Source organism: Nematostella vectensis, chromosome 3 (genome assembly GCF_932526225.1).
Source record: "Nematostella vectensis chromosome 3, jaNemVect1.1, whole genome shotgun sequence".
Taxonomy (NCBI): domain Eukaryota; kingdom Metazoa; phylum Cnidaria; class Anthozoa; order Actiniaria; family Edwardsiidae; genus Nematostella; species Nematostella vectensis.
The window spans coordinates 16,495,108-16,513,818 of NC_064036.1; the positions used below are offsets into that span (position 1 = coordinate 16,495,108).

Genomic DNA, 18,711 nt, shown 5'->3' on the forward strand with positions numbered 1-18,711 from the left:
TTGGCAAAGTGGAACCGAATCAACAGAGCGAAGAAAGAGTCGCTTCGTGTCGCCGCTGCGCAGCAGCTGCCGGTGGCCCCGGTGACGAACGAGCCGCAGCCGGGACGGCGCTTGCGCGCCGACGATGCCGCCTCCGGAACGGCAAGCGCTGGCATGCCTTCGGCACACACACCTGCCCCGGAGAGCAACTCTGTCTGGTCGGCCAGCTCGGTCATCGGGCTCGCTGGTCTTCTAGTGTCATTGGTCGGCCTCTACACACGTAGGTGGGAGCTAGCTGCCGCGTTCACGCGCACACCAGCTGTTAACCAGCGAGCTACCGATCCGCACGCAGCGGCCGACGGCGGGACTCCGCCCGCAAGGCCGCCGCTGGCGACCGCACAGCAGACCAAGGAGCGCTCTCCGGCGACAGCGCTTCGCGCTCCCGGGTCTCGGCTGTTATCCATTGAGTAAGCAGACATTTAGACACGAGGGCCCCACCCATATCCGCACGATGTCGACGACGCAGAAGAGCAATATTACAAAGACCATCACCGACGCCGCAGTCATAACCTGCCTCGTCGCCGGTATCGGCTGGGTTGGGCGCAAGGTCTTACGCGAGGACTTCACCAAAGATCCCTCAGCGAACGCCATGAACTACGCAAAAATGACTGCCGCCGTCGCAGGTGCTGTCGCTTTGAAGGGTTTCCTTGAGGACCAGAAGATCCTGCCCATGTAGTAGCATGGGCCGTGTGTTAGACTCGTGCGCGCCTTGCGCATACACACAGCGCGTGGAGTGTGCTTCGCATAGACATGGCCTCTATCGCGATTTTGGTTGGCGGCGCCGTCCTAAACGCAACTGCATTCGTTGGTGGCAACTACCTCGCAAAGTTCCTGTCGAACGATGAGAGCCCCGCCTTAGCCGAGAAGGAGAGGCACGACAAGGCCCTAGAGAAATACCAACAAGACTATGGACGCTACCAACAGCGGCGACAAAAAATCCTCGATTGGCAAGCTCAAAGTCGCAAGAGAGGGTCCCTCGCAAAGCAGAACTTCACCGACACCGACTACGCGCTCAAACTCTACAACCAGACCTCCCTGGAGTCGATGCGGGCCCCCGAGCTGTCCGACTACTACGTCCCCAGCAAAACGCAGAAGAACGCCGAGTTGGCGTACATAGGCGCCGGCGCTCTCGCCATCGGCTACGCAGCTAGCAGCTTGCTGTGATGCAGCTGCCGTCGAAACGCGTATACGTACGTATGCGCCTAGGCGGCCTTTTTCCATGCTGCGCGTATACGTGTACGTATACGTACGCCGAAGGCTAAGCAGACGGCATCCGCCTGTTGGAGACTGATTCCCCCGTCGCGATACGCACGTAATGGCCCGCCGGAACGGCAAGCGCATGTCCGACGAAGAGCTCGATGCGTTCCTTCGTCCTATATACTACGCCAGAGGTGGTTTCCAGGGAGTGACCGCCCTGCATGCCAAACTTCCCAACGGCTCAGCCTCCATAGATCGAGCGCGCAGGTGGGTAAGCTCGCAGCCCGTCGGGGGCTACACACAGACGCCCCCTCCTCCGACTGCCTACGCCCACTTCTCGGAGCAGATACCAAACCGTATCCACCAGTCGGACCTGCTATTCTTACCAACCGACCGCGGGTACAAGTATGCCCTGACTGTCGTTGACGTTGCTTCACGATATAAAGCCGCCCGCCCACTGAGGACTAAGAGCGCGGCCGTCGTCTCCCGCGAACTCGCTGGCATCTACGAAGAGGGACCTCTCACATGGCCTAAAGTCCTCATGGTTGATGACGGCACGGAGTTCAAGGGTGCTACCACGAAGCTCCTAACAGACCACTGGGTGGAGGTCCGACGGGCTGAGCCTGGGCACCACAGGAGCCAAGCTTTCGCCGAGTCTTTCCATCTCTGGCTGGCGCAGCGCCTATTTCGTGCGCAGTACTCGAAGGAGCTTGCGTCCGGCAAGACAAACCGCGAGTGGGTTACTGCTCTGCCAATCGTCATCTCGGACATGAACGCAACGAAGACTCGCATGACTGGCCTTGCGCCTGAGGACGCCATAAAGCTGAGGCGCGTGCCTCTCAAAGCCGAAAAGCCCCCCTTAGAGGTCCCCTTGGAGGTCGGGACGGAGGTGTACATCGCCGTAAACGAGGAAGACCTTCAGGACAAGGGCCGACGGCGAGCGACGGACCCGTGGTGGACAAGCAAGGCGTACCCAATACTAAAGAGGGTCATGGAGCCCGGACAGCCAGTGTTGTATTACACGGCGTACTCTAAGCACGGCTTCACGCGATCGCAGTTGCGTAGCGCGACGCCAGCGCGATCGAAAAAATCTTCTGGTCGCGCTAGCGTCACCTTAGCGCCACGCTAGCGCCACCCTAGCGTGATCAACGCTTGTGCCTTCTATTGCAGCTGAGGCACGTGAGTCTGACATTCCACTTGTAGTGACCCTGACTGTCGTCCCGCCGGTCGATACTGGGGCATTGGGGATTACTCTTGGTGTACCCCTGAAGCAGAAGCTGAGTGCCACTTCTTTTCCGCGTCAGCAATCATGCCGAGTACGTGGTCTACCGTCAGAACGTGATGCGGCCCCGTGTACTTCGTGCGACCCTTTTGCCTGTCGTCTATAGCGTATCGCTTGATTCGCGCTATAATGAGCTCTTCACTAGGCGTAGCCTGCAGTCCTGTGGGAACCAAGGCACCTGGGGTGTCATCGGGGGGGGGGATCACGCGGACTATCTGGTCGGCGAGCCGCACGCGGGAGATGCCGGTTTAAAGCGTTACGGCCACGGAACATGCTCACCGCCCACTCGGTATTCCCCGATCCTCCCTGGCCGGCTAGATACATCCCCGCAGAGGTTGCGGCCACCAGATCGCACGGCAGACTCGGCGCAGTGCTTGGCTCCCTAGCCAAGCACCCCGACCTCTTCGGACCCCAAGCCGCCACGGGCCGCCACTCGTACCCAGGCCTTTTGTGGCGCCACTCTCCATACCTCGGATTTCGCTCCACGAGCCTCACACCACTGGGCACCGCCTTTGCGTATATGGCATCTGTGCACACTCGGAGGACGTCTTCGCGAGGGATCCGCCTCAACATGCGTCGCAACGCTATGTTTGTGTACGCCAAGACGAAGGCCCTGATGTGGTACCATTGTGAGCGCCGGACTCCGTCTTTGTATTGGATCAGATGAGCCCCGTCGGCATGCTCGAAGTTAAGTAAGTGGTCGGTGCCCGCAAGAAGGTTTGTCAGATACGCGGCTTCCTCACGGTCGCGGACTACGATCGAGGACTCGTCGCCATGGCGAGCGCACTTGCCTACGAAACGGACAGCGAGATCTCGACCCTGCGAGTCTTCGCCGCCGGGGCCGGAGTGGGGGAACTTGATGGAGTCCTTTTTTCCGACGCTATACAACACCTCCCTCGCCGCGGCCATGGCGAGGTCACCCGAGTCTAGCAGGTCCTTGAGCTCTGGCGTGGTGATCCAGCGCTCGTTTTGTTCCAAGTGCTGCCCTACCCTCCCGGAAGTGTAGGGGTGGCAGGCCTCAGAGAACCCCCACTCGGTCAACTGAATGGCCCCGGTCAGTTGAAGAACCTCGCTCAATGGCCGTCCCGCAACATCCGCGATACGATACACGTTCGTAGGGAATCCGTATTTCCGTACCAGATCAATGGCGTCCGAGGCGCCGCCGAAGACACTGTCCTCGCATCCTAGGTACGCCGCACGCATGTCGATGTGAGCATGAGGCTGCGCCCCTAAGTTTTCCCTGCTATTCCACACTTTGGACTCAACCTGCGCCGCTCGCCAGACGTCCCTGTATTTAGGAGGCGTTGGCCTGATGTTTTCTCTTTGGGTCCACTTCTTGAAGCGATACCCTATTGCGCCGCCCATCGAGTGCGTAGCTTCGATGTACTCTTGGTAGGCTGGGTGATCATCAGGGAGCCATTGAGGATCATGTCCAGTCTCGTCTGTAAACGCCCTGTCGATAGCCCATCCGTCTTGTCCCGATCGGTACAGTTTGCCTTCGTGCGTGACTATAACACGCCCACACAGCCAGACCCTCGTGCTTCTGGGGATCGCCCTGTTTATGAAGCGGATGAGCACCTCTCGCACCTTCGCCTCGTGCGTTTTCGCGGCGGCACTGGTAGCGCGAGGCGCTGCCTCTCCCTGACATAGCGAACGAAGCTCCCTCTCAGCCTCGAAGTCTAGGCCGTGGACGCTCGCGATCGCAGGTGGTTCAGTCGGAAGCTCCGCCCAGGCGTGGTTATTGTGGCAAGGGATGCGGATTTGTGTGTACCCCCTCTCGTACTTTCCCGAGTCCCACAGGACGTTGCCCAGGGCGTCCACGGCTACCAGCTTTATCCCGAGCTTCCTTTCCATCTCAAAGAGGTCTTCTTTGGTGCACCCCGTGGTGGCCAGCTTCTTGTCAAATCGCTCGGGGATCTTGCCTCGTGTCTTTGTTAGACCAAGGGAGCGCGAGGTGCCGCGATTCCTCAAGAAGTCGGCAACATAGCTCACAACACAGTTAACGAAGGCGTCACCCCCCTCTCGCACAAACATTGGCCCAGGCTCACCATTTTGCTCAGGTAAAGGGCGAATCTCGTATCTCACGTAGACGAGGTACTCTCGCCCCTTCTCCCAAATACCCGCATCGATGCCTTCCAGGGCACCGACTGCGATTTGGCCCCCCCTTTTGACTAACAACCCACCGATCTTGTGCTCCGAGCGCCCTTCCTCCTCTGTGATTGGCGCTAATGGCTCTGCGGGGGTCTTACCAACGACCGTGAAGAGTCTGTAACACCGGTCGGGGTCTACCATCTCGAGCACCAGCGGAAGCACTGCGTTCGCCCGCAGAGACTCTCGCTCGTGCGAGACCCACCACACCGAGCCGTCGTCATTAATATCAGGCCCCCGCACAACCGGCTTTAGAGCAATCACACCTGTTCCACCAAGATCTCGCATCTCCTGGTAAACACTGGCGCTTATGTCTCGGCCCCGTAGAGTGGCATCCACGCTTGGGAACCGAAGATGGGCGCCGCCGACGAAGAGAGAGTAGTACGTCTCGGGGTCTAAGCTCTCCGGGCCCTCCTGCCGCCGTCCCGGCAGCAGAGGGTCGAACTCGCGCCAGACCTCCTCCGTCCACACCTTCTCCGGTACGAGCGGCTTAAGCAGCCTGTGTTTGACATCGTCGGGGATGTCCTCGTCCAGGATGTTTTGGACCAGCCCTGCCAGTACGGCGGGCGCCTCTTTGTCACGCATGCTTTCGAGAATCTCCTCTATATAAGCTTCCATGTTTGGGTATACCCTGTGCCACCCAATCTCCAACTGCCCGTATCACAACCGGCGGGATGAGTGCCCGGGTATGACCCGCGCCACCCAGTCTCTAACTGGGAGTTCGGGTATGCCCCGTGCCACCCAGTCTCTAATTGACCGCATCGCGGGCCGCGATGTCAGACAGGACGAGCGCGAACCGCTCCCGAGCGCGCCTCTCAACGCTACGCATCCACTGCCCTACACGATTCGCTCCGCAGGGGCGGCACAACCGCGTCTCCGACCGAGTCCCTACGCCGCAGATCCTGCACGGCACGGCGAGGGGGATGCCCATACGGAGCCTTTGGAGGTGCACCTTGCAGTAGGTGTCCATGCACCTTCGGCCGCACATGTTTGCGTGGCCGGCCTTCAGCCACCCGCAGTAATCCCTTCCGTACCTCATCCTTCGAACGCTCGGTATACAACAGGACATACGAATGTCTAATTGCAAACCCAACGCCTAATTAATTATTCATGAACGCGAAACACCTGCAGCCCTAATTATTATTCATGCACGCGAAACACCTGCGGCCCTAATTGATTATTCGTGTACGCGAAATCTATTTTGCCTACATTAGCTTTTGCCGATTGTTTATGTACGCGAAACATTATCTGCCTGATATATAGAGACAGGGCTGGGAGGCCCGGAGGGGGGATCCGGGCCTCCCAGGCCGTTTCACTGAAACTACCCAGTCCCCCCCCGTGAAGCTTGGTAACCACTCCATCACCCCAAGGCGTGGCTACAACTGCCGGTTCTCGGTTCGCGGGGGTTAGCCTCTTGCAGGCGTTAGGCAGGTGGCTATTCGCGGGGGGGTCATCTCTATCTATTTTACATTGTTCTAAATTTTTACGTGTTTTCTTTTTCTTTATTATAGATATAACGAAAGCTACCCTGCTCTTGAATTCATACAAATTAAACCATCTAAATTAAACCATATAACCATATAAATTAAAGCATCAATTTAATTGTTTATAAATGACAACTTGCCAAAACTTTGTACTTCTAACCAACCGAAAATATGAAGGTTTTAATCAGATTTGATATATACAATATTTATTTTTTATACGTTCTACGTTTTCAAAGTAAAACTCAAAAGTATTTTCGGGTTGATCACAAATCCAACTTCAACAACACTGCAGTATCTCTTCCTCACCATTTACCAATTACACTAAAAGGACGTCGAGATATCTACCTTTGAGTGAGCTGTACAGAATAGCTCGTCATCCCACTCTCTGAAGATCCCAATAGTTGTTATTTTACTCCAGTCGTATCCGGGAGCATTGAAATCCGTCTTCCGCCATACATTAGGAGTCGTCGTCCATAATAGGTACTCTTTGCCCGGTGGCCTAGTTATAGGCTCGCATAACGACTCTTCTTTACATGGACACTTTCTGCAAAGAGTTAGCGAGATGGCAAAAGAGAATACACAGATGACAGCCAGCCAGCGTGTTTTGAACGATTACATATGTTGATTTTGCATTTTTCCCTTATGTAAGCGCGAGAGCCCTGTGTCGAACCGCGCGGGACTGGGGAGAGGGGTTGCTTTGTAATTTGTACAGTTCGGTTTTGTCCGCCACGAACTGCATCGAGTTTGCCGTTTTTTCTTCGTTTAGCATTAAAAATACAGTCCCTTAACAGTCGTCGTCGTCCATAACAAGTTGGTCCTTCCGAGCCGGATGTATTGAAGAATATTGGAGTAGCCAGAATGCCAAAACTCGGTCGAATGTGGAGAATTGCCGAGCGAAGAGAAAAGTCGTCAGGTCCAATTGCACGAGGAACATAAACAAGATCAAAGAATTGCTCCCCACAAGAAAAACAAGTCAAAAGTGAGGCAGTTCGCAAACAACCTTGATGAGGTAAGGGGTAAAGCACGTGAATTAACTGCTGAGCTAGAGGAGCTCGATCAGGAACACCTAGAAGCGGACGGGGACTGGTTACAAGACCTAGAGGAAGCCGTAAGTGAGATTATGGGAGAAGTTGTAGATTATTTCAGTGAAGACGCTAGTTCAGAGCCTGCTAACAGTAGCGATGTCATGGGAAATAGTAGTAGAAGCGGTTTGAAGGGAGTTCAGGTCCCACTTTTCAAAGGAAATCGTGAAGACTGGCCATATTTTTGGGGTATTTTCAAGTCCCTTGTGCATGACAATAAAACGCTGAGTGAGCCTGTGAAGCTCGCACATTTGAACAATTCCCTCGCTGACAATGTCAAAATTGTGATTTCGTGTCTAACCGGGGGTCCTGGGGATTATGAGAAGGCTGTCAAGTTGTTAGAGGGAAGATTTGGGGACCCGAGGGATGTGATAGAGGCCCATTTATACCGAATCACAGATTGGCCTGCTGTTAGGAGTGATGACCGCACGGGGTTTGAGGGGTTTGCAGACGCCTTGCAGGCCGCAGTGTTTGCGCTAGATAACCCTACATTTCAACATGAGCTAAAGAGTCTGCCACTTTGCACCCAGTTAGTGCGCAAACTGCCTGCTAAAGAAAGGGATGAGTTGTTTGCGGCAAGTAGAGAGGGGGCAGGTGCAAGAGGATCTAAAGGGGTTAGCTGAGTGGGCGCAGACATGGTCAAAGACACTGCGCATGCGCGAGAGCTATAATGAACAGCCCACAGCTAAAAGCGTGCCCGCAGCTAAAGGTGCGTCCCAGCAAAGGCGACACCAGAGGTACCAAACCATGCACGTTGGTGAGAAGCACCAACGAAAATGTGCCCTATGTGAAAAGGATCATTCAGAGTCAAAATGCCCAACCCTTTTACCAGCAACGGTAGACAAGCGCTGGGAGATGGTTAAGGAGAAAAAAGTCTGTTTTGGCTGTCTCAGGGGGGGACATCAGCGACGTTCGTGCAGTAGATCCCAGAAATGCGGGGTTGATGGTTGTGACAGAGGTCATCATTACCTTTTGCTTCCTTTGCTCCCAAACAACCACCTAGAGAGCCCTTAACTGTCGAACTTCCTCCAGGGGATAAAGGGGTTCATTGCGGGAAAGCGCAAGCCAGCACGCCAAGTGTCAATAAAGTCGCGCTCAAAACTGTTGCAGTACCATTTACCAGTGACTCTGGCCAAGTAGTTATGGGATTAGTACTTTTGGATTCAGGCAGCGAAACTACCCTTGTAAGAACTGGGTTTGCAAAGCAACTGGGGATATCAGGTCCTAGGCAAAACCTAACCGTTGACACAGTAGGGGGGGGGGGGGTAGTACCACGGTCAAGTCAGAGCGCGTGCATCTACCATTTGCATCATCTGCGGTTAAAGGAACTGTGAGCGCGTGGACAATAAAAAGCATCTGTGCTCCTGTCAGTGCTATTGATTGGTCAGAGGTCAAGCGACGCTATGCGCATTTGTGTGATGTCCCAGTAGAGAACACGGGCAACGGGACGGTTGATGTTTTGTTAGGCCTCGACACAGCAGCCTTAATGGCCCCATTGGAAGTCAGGAGGGGTGGGGTCACAGAACCGTATGCTGAGAAGACACCGCTGGGGTGGGTTATCGCGGGCCCAGTCTCAGACTCCGAGGGTGGGGGAAAGCGCATACTCCGCGCACACGTGTCAGAAGCCGAAGACGACACAAATCACAACCTGCGCATGTTCTGGGAAGTAGACACGTTTGGCGTCCGCGTCGAGGAATCACCACCATACAGCCGCAGCGAACAGAGAGCCTTGGATGCCTTGGATAAGTCATGCCGACTTGTGGATTCAGGTTACGAGTTAGCGCTCTTGTGGAAACCTGACCGACCTCCATTACCTAATAACTACGCCACAGCCTTGAGTCGCATAGAGTCAGTGGAGCGTCGCCTGCAGAAAGACGGAGCTGGCGCAAGGGTATAAGAAAGCGATCAGCGCGTACGTCGAGAAGGGGTTTGCCCGCAAGCTCAGATGAGGAACGGGTGGAGGATACAGAGCAATGGCTACTACCCCATCACCCGGTGTTGTCGCCACACAAGCCTCTTCCAAGAGTCGTGTTTGATTCAGCCGCAGGGCACGATGGGATCTGTCTCAACGACTGTCTAGAAGCAGGGCCTAGTCTACATAACGATCTACCAGGCGTTTTGATGCGTTTCCGTGAACGACCTGTAGCGCTCGCGGGTGATGTGTCAGACATGTTTTGTCATGTGCGCTTGCGTACAGAGGACCGCAAGTACCACCGCTATCTTTGGCGAGATCTAGAGACGGACAAGCCGCCTGATGTTTATGAGATGAATTGCCTCGTGTTTGGAGATAAGTCGTCGCCATGTGAAGCGAACTTTGCCGTCCAGCGTACGGCTGAAGACAACAAGGAGCAATGGCCAGACGCCGCCGCCGTAGTCAAGCGCGACATATTCGTTGATGACTCATACACGTCGGAGAAGCTGTAAAGCTGCGCGAGGATGTTACCGCACTTATGGCTGAAGGGGGATTTCCCATGCGTAAGTGGATGTCGTCGTCTGCCGAGGTGTTAGCTACCGTACCGGAGACAGAGCGAGCCGTCCGTAACGAGGCCCTAGAGATGGGAGAGCTGCCGCAAGGTCGAGCGCTTGGGGTGCGATGGGATCCTCAGTCAGACACCCTCGGCTTTGCATTTGCACACGTCGAAAGACCCCCCGCAGAAGAAACAAAACGGGGTGTCCTCAAGAAACTAGCGGGATTGTATGACCCGTTAGGATGGGCAAGTCCATACGTGGTTCGCGCCAAAGTCATGTTGCAGCGTACATGGTCACGTGGTATAGACTGGGATGAGTTACTACCGTCAGATCTGCGCTTAGAGTGGAGCAAGTGGGAGGCGGAGATGGTTGCCCTAAAGTCCTTTGTTGTCCCACGCTACATTTACCGTCAGCCCAGTAAGTTAAGGAAGAAGCAGTTAGTAGTGTTTTGCGATGCGTCTGAGGAAGCATGCGCCGCAGTCGCCTACGTGCGCGCAACGTCGACAGTAGGGGAAGTCACGTGTCACCTAGTCATCGCAAAAACGCGCCTCATGCCGTTGAAGCCGATCTCAATCCCGAGAGGGGAGCTAATGGCGTGTCAGCTAGCCGTACGACTCGCCAAGGCCGCTTGTGTACAGCTCAGTTTGAGTATGCGAGAGGTGATCTACCTTTCGGACCACTACCGCACTGTGGTGGATCCGTGGCGAGCCGAGGAATTTGAAGCCGTTTGTCGCCAACCGTGTAGCTGAGATCTTGACAGAGAGTGACCCCATCCAGTGGCACCACGTACGAACGGAGATGAACATCGCCGATGTGGCAACAAGAGGAGCCTCCGCAGGCGACATACAAGCCCACACACCTTGGATTGAAGGACCGGAGTTCCTGAGGTTACCAGTGCACGCTTGGCCGGTAGATGACGTTCAAACCACTGCACCGCCGTCGGAAAAGTCTGAGATGCGAAAGAAGGTCCTGAGAGTGCAGCAAGAAGCAGACGTCCCTTTGATCGACCCTGCTGCGTTTTCCAGTTGGTTAAAGCTGCGCCGAGTTACGGCCTGGATCCTGCGTTTCCTGTATAACCTGCGCAACCGAGATAAGCCCAGGTCGGGAGCACTAAGCATTGAAGAGTTGAAGACAGAGGAGCTGTACTGGATCAAGTGGGCACAGAGAGACAGGTTGGCCAGAGAAATTGAGTCGTTGGAGAAGGGACAGCCAGTTCCTCGAGCAAGTCGCATTGCAAACCTCGACCCACAGCTTGTAGATGGAGTTCTCCGCGTCAGAGGGAGGATAGACCGGGCCGACATACCATTGGAAACGAAGCACCCGATAATCCTCGACCACGGACAGGACGTCACACGCCTGATAGTCACCGAGTACCATCAGAAGCTTCGCCATGTTGGAGTGGAGCATGTCTTCAACCACCTACGCGAGAGATTCTGGATACTGCGTGGGCGGGCAGAAGTGAAGGAGTGCACCATTAAGTGCCCACTGTGCCATCGCCGTCGCGTCCAGCCGATGACCCAGAAGATGAGTGACCTTCCAGCCGTTCGTCTTGCTGGTGTCAGCACGCCGTTCAAGCATGTAGGCTTAGACTACGCGGGGCCGTTTCAAGTTCGTGTTGGTCGAAATCGTGTGGAGAAGCGTTACGTGTGCCTATTTACGTGCCTGCACATGCGCGCCGTGCATCTAGAGACCGCGCATAGCCTCGATACAGATTCCTTTATTATGGCTTTGCGTCGCTTTCGCGCCCGCCGAGGTAATCCTGTCAGGATTATGAGTGACAATGGTTCGAACTTTTTAGGAGCTGAGCGAGAGTTGAGGGATGCACTCCGGGAGTTGAGTCAAGAACGAATCGCAGATGAGCTCAGTGTGCACGGTGTCAAGTGGGACTTCAATCCGCCTGATGGGCCTTGGTTCGGTGGAGCCTGGGAAGCGTTGGTGAAGTCTACCAAGCGCACGATGAGAGTGATGTTAGGAAACGTCCTTACAGTAGATGAAGTCTTCCGCACTGTTCTCGCCGAGGCAGAGTCTATACTGAACTCGCGTCCACTGGTGTACGGGGGAAGTGTGTCATCTCCTACTTATGTGAGTGTGCTAACGCCAAACAACTTCCTTCATGGATGTGCGAGTACAAATTCCGCGCCCGGTGAATTCAGCGAGAGAGATATGTCACTTCGTCGTCAATGGCGCCACAGTCAGTACTTGGCCGATCAGTTTTGGCGCCGGTGGAGAAGAGAGTACGTGCCACACCTGGTCCAGCGCAGCAAGTGGCGTGCGATACAGCGCAATCTTCGCCGCGGCGACCTTGTGTTGATCGTGGAGAGAGATGTACCCAGAGGCAAGTGGCGCTTGGGACGAGTTCTGGCACCGATTGCTAGTCCTGATGGTCTTGTGCGATCTGCGGAAGTCGCAACTACGAAAAGAACATTGATCCGACCTGTTGGGAAGCTAGCGCTCCTGGAAGCAAGCCAGGAACAGTGACACTGTTATGACCGAACAGCTAAGACGATAGTTACGTTATTGTTATTGATATTGAACTGTGTTTAGATAGTGACGTTTCACCCAGGATCACGTCACGGGTGGGGGTGTTTTGAACGATTACATATGTTGAATTTGCATTTTTCCCTTATGTAAGCGCGGGAGCCCTGTGTCCGAACCGCGCGGGACTGGGGAGAGGGGTTGCTTTGTAATTTGTACAGTTCGGTTTTGTCCGCCACGAACTGCAACGAGTTTGCCGTTTTTTCTTCGTTTAGCATTAAAAATACAGTTCCTTAACAGTCGTCGTCGTCCATAACACAGCGTTTGAAGAAAGCCATCCTATTCGACTCGCGATCAAAAGATCGATTTCTAGAACGGAGCACTGTTTTCTGCAGTTTGGGGCCTGGGAATACTTATGATGACGTCAAACACTGAAATCGTCACGAGGGCATGAAAGATAGCGAAAGGGGTCAGAGTATCAATCTAATAGTTAGTAAATAAACCCCTTCTGGCGGCTGTTCATTTTTCGTCCCATTCCTCATCCTTGGACATTATCCGGCTATATATCCCAGCAGCCAGAAGGGGTTTATTTACCAAATAACTGCCAAACAAGTTACTATTTCAGTGTGCGTGAAGATGTGACTTTGACGTGGGTCTGAACACTTTCTCTTGCGGTTGGTGTGATAAAGGATAAAGAAAGTAATGTTATAAAAAAATAAAAAATAAAAAAACAAGCTTATCATCTTGTAGAGCACATAGGACACAGGCTTTAAAAAAAGACCACATCACAAAATAATTTACCTCCCATTTATTCATTCCATAGCAGCCCTGTATTTCAACAAAACTACAAAATCTCTTTTTCAAATACCCTCCATTTGCAAATATTTCGGCTATAAAATTGATTTGCTTAAAGTGCAATTCTTGTTAATACTTACAGAATATTCACATTAAATTTCGTGTAATTACAAATAAATATCTAAATAGCAATAAATAGTGAAAATATATTACATAATCAACAGTTTTTTACTTCCTAACTTTAGTGAATCAAACTTATTAAATTGACTAAATTGTGAAACTCTAGTGGATTGACTAAATCCATCTAATACTCTCTCCTTCGTTCTGATCATGGTCAGTCAATTGTCAATATAATATTATTCGTTATAAGAGGATTAGACACAAGTCATTTGGAATCCATTATTCGACTTTCTGGAAAAAGATGTATCGAATTGTATCAAAAGTGTAACAAATTGTTTATTTTTGTTAGGACCTAGCACGGCGGTCACAGATTTTTATTATCTCCCATATGTGACGTCATATTCTCATCCAATGACGTTCCAGCATCAAACGTTGCTCTCCTTCATGTTAGTCAAGCCCTCGGTGATTTCGGCCAGCGACTTATCCCCACTCAGCGCAGGATCGTCAGCTAAAGTCTTGGCAAGGCATTTCGTCACGGCTTCCATCTGCTTCATCACCAGGTGCATGGTACGTTCAGTGGTGTCCAGCCTCTTTTGCAGCTCACCGATGTGTTTTTCAGCTAAAAAAACATTGTAAATTGTGTTATAGTTTAGTTTAGTTTATTGGCTTTGTCACACAAAAGTACTACGGTTTACAATAGGAAATAAACAAAATAAAGAAAATAAGAAAAAATGTGACGGGAGAAGATAACAGGGCGTAAGCCCCAATCGAAATTCTTTCCCAACAAATTACAAACAATAAAAATTCTAAAACGAAAATAAAAATTGAATTACATAAATTTAAGCTCTATGAAATTATGGAGGTTGGTAAAAGCAAGTTTCTCTAAACAGTTAGTTTTCAGCTGATTTCTGAAAGACGAAAGCGTAGTGCAAGATTTCATAAGTGAAGGAAGACTATTCCAAAGTTTGACAGTTCTAGGGAAATACGAATTCCTGTAATAATTTTGTATGTGAGTGGAAAAAAGGCGGTAATTGTTAGGATGGTAATTTCGAGTATTGTATCGGGACGTGGCTGGAGAAAGAAGGCTAGCTAAACTAATGCTCACATCAGCATTTTTTATTTTAAATAACAGAACTAGATCGGTTATGTCTCTTCGATATTCTAACTCTTAAAAGAGTTTTCAGCCTTTCTGTGTATGAAACATCGGCGGGATAGTTCAAAATAAACTTGGATGCTCGACGCTGGATGTTCTCAATTACCATCATGTGAGTGGAAAAAAGGCGGTAATTGTTAGGATGGTAATTTCGAGTATTGTATCGGGACGTGGCTGGAGAAAGAAGGCTAGCTAAACTAATGCTCACATCAGCATTTTTTATTTTAAATAACAGAACTAGATCGGTTATGTCTCTTCGATATTCTAACTCTTAAAAGAGTTTTCAGCCTTTCTGTGTATGAAACATCGGCGGGATAGTTCAAAATAAACTTGGATGCTCGACGCTGGATGTTCTCAATCAGAGCTTTGTGCTTGCCTGTCGAAGGCGACCAAATGCAAGAAGCATACTCCAGGTGGGGCCTAACAAGGGTTCAGTACAGCAGCTGTCTTGTAGTTGGGTCGAGGATGTCAGAACAGACCCGCTTCACTAGTCCAAGCACCCTGTTTGCTTTTGCGCACATAGGCTCGATGTGAGGACCCCAAGACAGATCTTTATAAAAGTGTTACACAATTTCCCACGTGCACTCTATCGACAAGACGTTGGTTCCCGAATGTTAAATGGTCGTGAGTTGCAATGACCTTTTGAGATATAGGACACTATCACTGAGCTCTAGTTAACCAGGACAAGAGAAATGTTTGCGAATTACTTCACATTATATGCTAACAAGATGTGCAAACAGCTTCAACATTGCTGCGACAACAATGTTGGTGCTGTTGGCTTCGCTTCGCCTTTCTGCAACGGTTAAAGCCGCATTGTCACCAGTTTACTTTCGGTAAGATCCGACGGAAACCTCAACCGTTAAAAAACAAAAGAATCTATTAGAATCCGAGATATTTAACAGGCCATCCGCTCTAAATTATCCATCACATCCTCAAAGAAACTTCCAATAGACACACTGCTTTCAATATTATTCCCTTTTTCCATTAAAAATCATCGGAGATTTTTACGTAAACGACCGGAAGTAAACTGGTGACAATGCGGCTTTAACACCACTGGCCTTATACCCTCGCACGATAGTACGCACTCAGTCGCCCTATCTCACCTGGCCTTGCACCCTTTTCATTCGCGCTACTCTGTGCGGCCTGCAGCTGTTGGATTCTCCTGGCAACTCCGTCATTCACGTCTTTTAAGTCCTTCAGTCGTGTCACAGTCGCGTCAACCTTATTTGCGTTTTTGTCAAGTTCCGTTAGAAGTGGGCAATCGGGGTAAAACTCGCGGTGACTCTCAATGGGCCTATCATCAACTTTCCACTGCTTTAATGTCCCTTTGCACTTAAAGCACTCGACTACATCGTCTCGTCCGGTGAAAACAAAACCAGCGCGCGCAAGCTCGAACACATTGGCAGAGCTTGTCGCTGGCCAGAAGTTGAATGTCCTTACGCGCGCGCCAACTAAGTTAAGGTCGTTTGGGTCTATTATCTCAGTCTCTATGGTCGCCTTGGGCGGGGCCAGTTTTGGGACTTCTTTAGTTGCAGGCACCTGAGGTGCTGAAATAATGAAACAAATTCAAAATATTACTGTTCTGTAAAATTCTACGGGACAAATACTTTTTAGCCTATATAGCAATGAATCGCGATAAGTTTTTTTCAACTGCAAAGCACATTTTACCAAAATTGAGCATAAAAAAATACTTCTGGGTTTCTATTGAAGAAACATATTGTTAAAAACTACTATAATTGAAATAAAAATAATTATTTAAAAGACAGGATATTTTCTAAGGTTTTACAACCTTATTTCTAAAAAAACGAAATTGGTTCTTCTCAAAAAAAGCAATATGTGCTTAAAACGATTTCAGATCAGCTTGCAAAACATCCTGCAAAATCGTCTTTTTATAGCCCTTTTTCTTATGATCCAATAAAAAATTAACCAAAAATGCAAACACGACCTTAGGTCGACCACAGTAAGTTAAGTTACAAGAAGTTGTCCATCTCTCAGTACCCTATTAGTAGTAGTCATGTTCTGGTTCTCCAGGAGGATGCAACACTAGGTAAAAAGTACACAGTGCGTGGTAGATATGAAAAGGTGCAAAGTTCTACCAGGGCAGATAAATTCTACCATTGGTCGGCAAAATAACAAAAAAATCAGATTAAACATGTATGCATAAGAATGTGCTTTGCAATTAATGAGCTGCAAACTTAGTTACAATCCCCCACTTTATGGAATATGGATTGTGTGCCCCCCACTTGACTATGGTAAAGACTTTACCCCCATTTAGCAGGGGTCATGTTAAGAAAGGTTGAAAGCTCAGCTGCCTCATTATCATATTCTTTTTTTAAAAGATGCCCTAGAGCCTCATTTTATTACAGCCCCACTACCTACCTGATAATTGATTGTTTAATTTCATATAACAGCATGTAGCAAATCAAATGCAGCAGCAGAGCAGAATTGTTTATGTCAATGCCATTCTCCTGCATCAAGAATACAAGCTTTCTTGCAAAATGGGGCTTCAATGCAGGCCCATAGCCAGGGGGTTCCCCAAACTCCCACTCTACTCTGAGGTCTGCTCTTATGAAGAAAAATTTAGTACCACTGCAAGCTACCTAAGAGGAAATGGTCCGCTGAATGGGTAAACAGAACTCCCTGCTCAAAATCCTGGCTACGGGCCTGCCATGGCGATATACTTAGGACTAGCTATACCTTGTGCCTCAGTCATGTATTTCCCTTTTGCCTGCTCTTGCCGTAGTCTCTCAGCCTCTAATTGCTTACGCCGACGTCTTCTCTGAAAGTAAATTTAGAATTTAAGTTCATCTGAAGGATATGCATTTGAGTGCAATTCTGAGTCAGAGAGGAGTCTTCTTTTACACTTCTGGCTAGAGAAAATTTTGTGGATTTTTCATGCCGTGCAAAATAAAAACATCAAATTTGTTTTACTGTGTGCAATGGGAAAGATTTATAGGTACCTGAATTTTTCATACATATATCATATATATCATGTAATTCAAAATGCCATTCAAAATGCCAGATCTATGACAGATATCAAAATTACTTTAATTTCTTACTTAAGTTCTTTGACAGGCTTTTGCTCTAAAATAACTTTTTTAAAAATATGCATTAGTGACTAAACCACGGTTGCCCTATAAAAGAAGCTTTTAGCTCAGTGTTCAGTAGCCAAGCCCTATAGATTACATGGTACCTGTCAAACCTGGCTGGCAGAAATTATGAATTGAGGTGTGGCCACACATAAATAATTAAGTCGAAAGCCCTAGTACTTGAAAACTAGGGTATCATTCAAAAGAAAAAGTACTTTAGAAATAATGAAATGTACAACAAGTCGCTTTTTTTCCCGTTGGTGCTACAGTGCTAAATCGGTGCTATATCTGTTAAAGGTTGTTTTTGTTATTAAGGGTATTAATTAGAAAACAAAGCAACAGTGCCAAAGTACAAAATGCCACCAGTAAAGTCGGTTGATATGCTGATATGACTCTGTCTGGGGTCTCTATGCAAATGTCAAACAGTTTTTACTAACAACAGTCGAAAGTCTATCTTCTGGACCAAAATAGCAGAGTAGGGCCAGAAAATTTGACATTATAATTCAACTAAATGGCACGAGAATATATAAAAAAAGAATTCAACGGATCAATATCATTATAGAAAGGACTCTTTGGAATTGATATCGTTGATGATATCGTTGAGGATATGTAGAAAGATATGCAATGTTAATACCAAACTAAAGAGGTTTAGAGATCTTCAAGATAAATGCAATTCATCTTTACGTTTCTGTTCAGTGCACCTTGGCAACAAATGTCAAACTTCGCGCTTCTCATATACAACACATTTTTCCATTGATTGATTTTTATCCAGCCAATATATTCGAGCTTTACAGATGTTTTGAAGCTCAGATCTTAGTTTCTCGGTAAAACTGATTACCGTTTCCGCTATGTTTTGTTTCTGGATTCAGATTGTAATCAACATTACACCTGCAAAGTTGCGCTTTCTCTCGGAACCGAAAAAGTTTAAATAAACTCTTAAATTTAACTAGACAATCTTGCGATAGATCACTGTGTAAACTTCCTACTCGCTAATTCAGCTTGAAATATTCTTACCATAAAGAGTTTATAAGCCACAAAGGTTGCCAAGATAGGTAGAATGAATCTCCATGGTATGTGATAGCCGAGCACATTGAATTCCTTAGCGGCGGTGTAAACTTTCCCGACAAATTGCATATGCGGCTTCACATGTTTCGTGTAATTTTTCTTTAGAGTAGGATAAACGGCAGCTAGAAGAACTCCTAGCACTGCAATTCCTACGAATTTTATCTTTATCCCCATTTTTAGAGAGGAGTTGCAATCGCTTAGACGGGCAACGCAGCGTCTAAGAACACCTCATCAAGGCTGGCGATGTTTACATGCGTGGCGCGTGCGCAGTGATTAGCGCGGGAAAAGCCTCACTCCCACGCCACCAATCAGC

The 18,711-nt window shown here is 49.5% G+C and overlaps 1 protein-coding gene across 2 annotated transcripts in view; it reads right to left on the minus strand.

Annotated features, from left to right (window-relative positions):
- The window catches only part of LOC5507184 (E3 ubiquitin-protein ligase XIAP), a 35,632-nt gene extending 16,978 nt beyond the window's left edge, over positions 1-18,654 (minus strand). The window contains exons 1-4 of one of the 2 annotated variants that reach the window (XM_048725647.1): positions 18,348-18,653; positions 16,942-17,023; positions 15,348-15,791; positions 13,473-13,710 (exon numbers count right to left, since the gene is read on the minus strand). In XM_048725647.1, the coding sequence (XP_048581604.1) occupies positions 13,517-13,710; positions 15,348-15,791; positions 16,942-17,023; positions 18,348-18,572 (945 nt within the window). In that variant the 5' untranslated portion in view covers positions 18,573-18,653 and the 3' untranslated portion in view covers positions 13,473-13,516. Of the gene's footprint in view, positions 1-13,472; positions 13,711-15,347; positions 15,792-16,941; positions 17,024-18,347 lie in introns of both variants that reach the window. The other variant, XM_001627799.3, reaches the window with a different exon arrangement.
- Between the last annotated feature and the right edge of the window lie 57 nt (positions 18,655-18,711).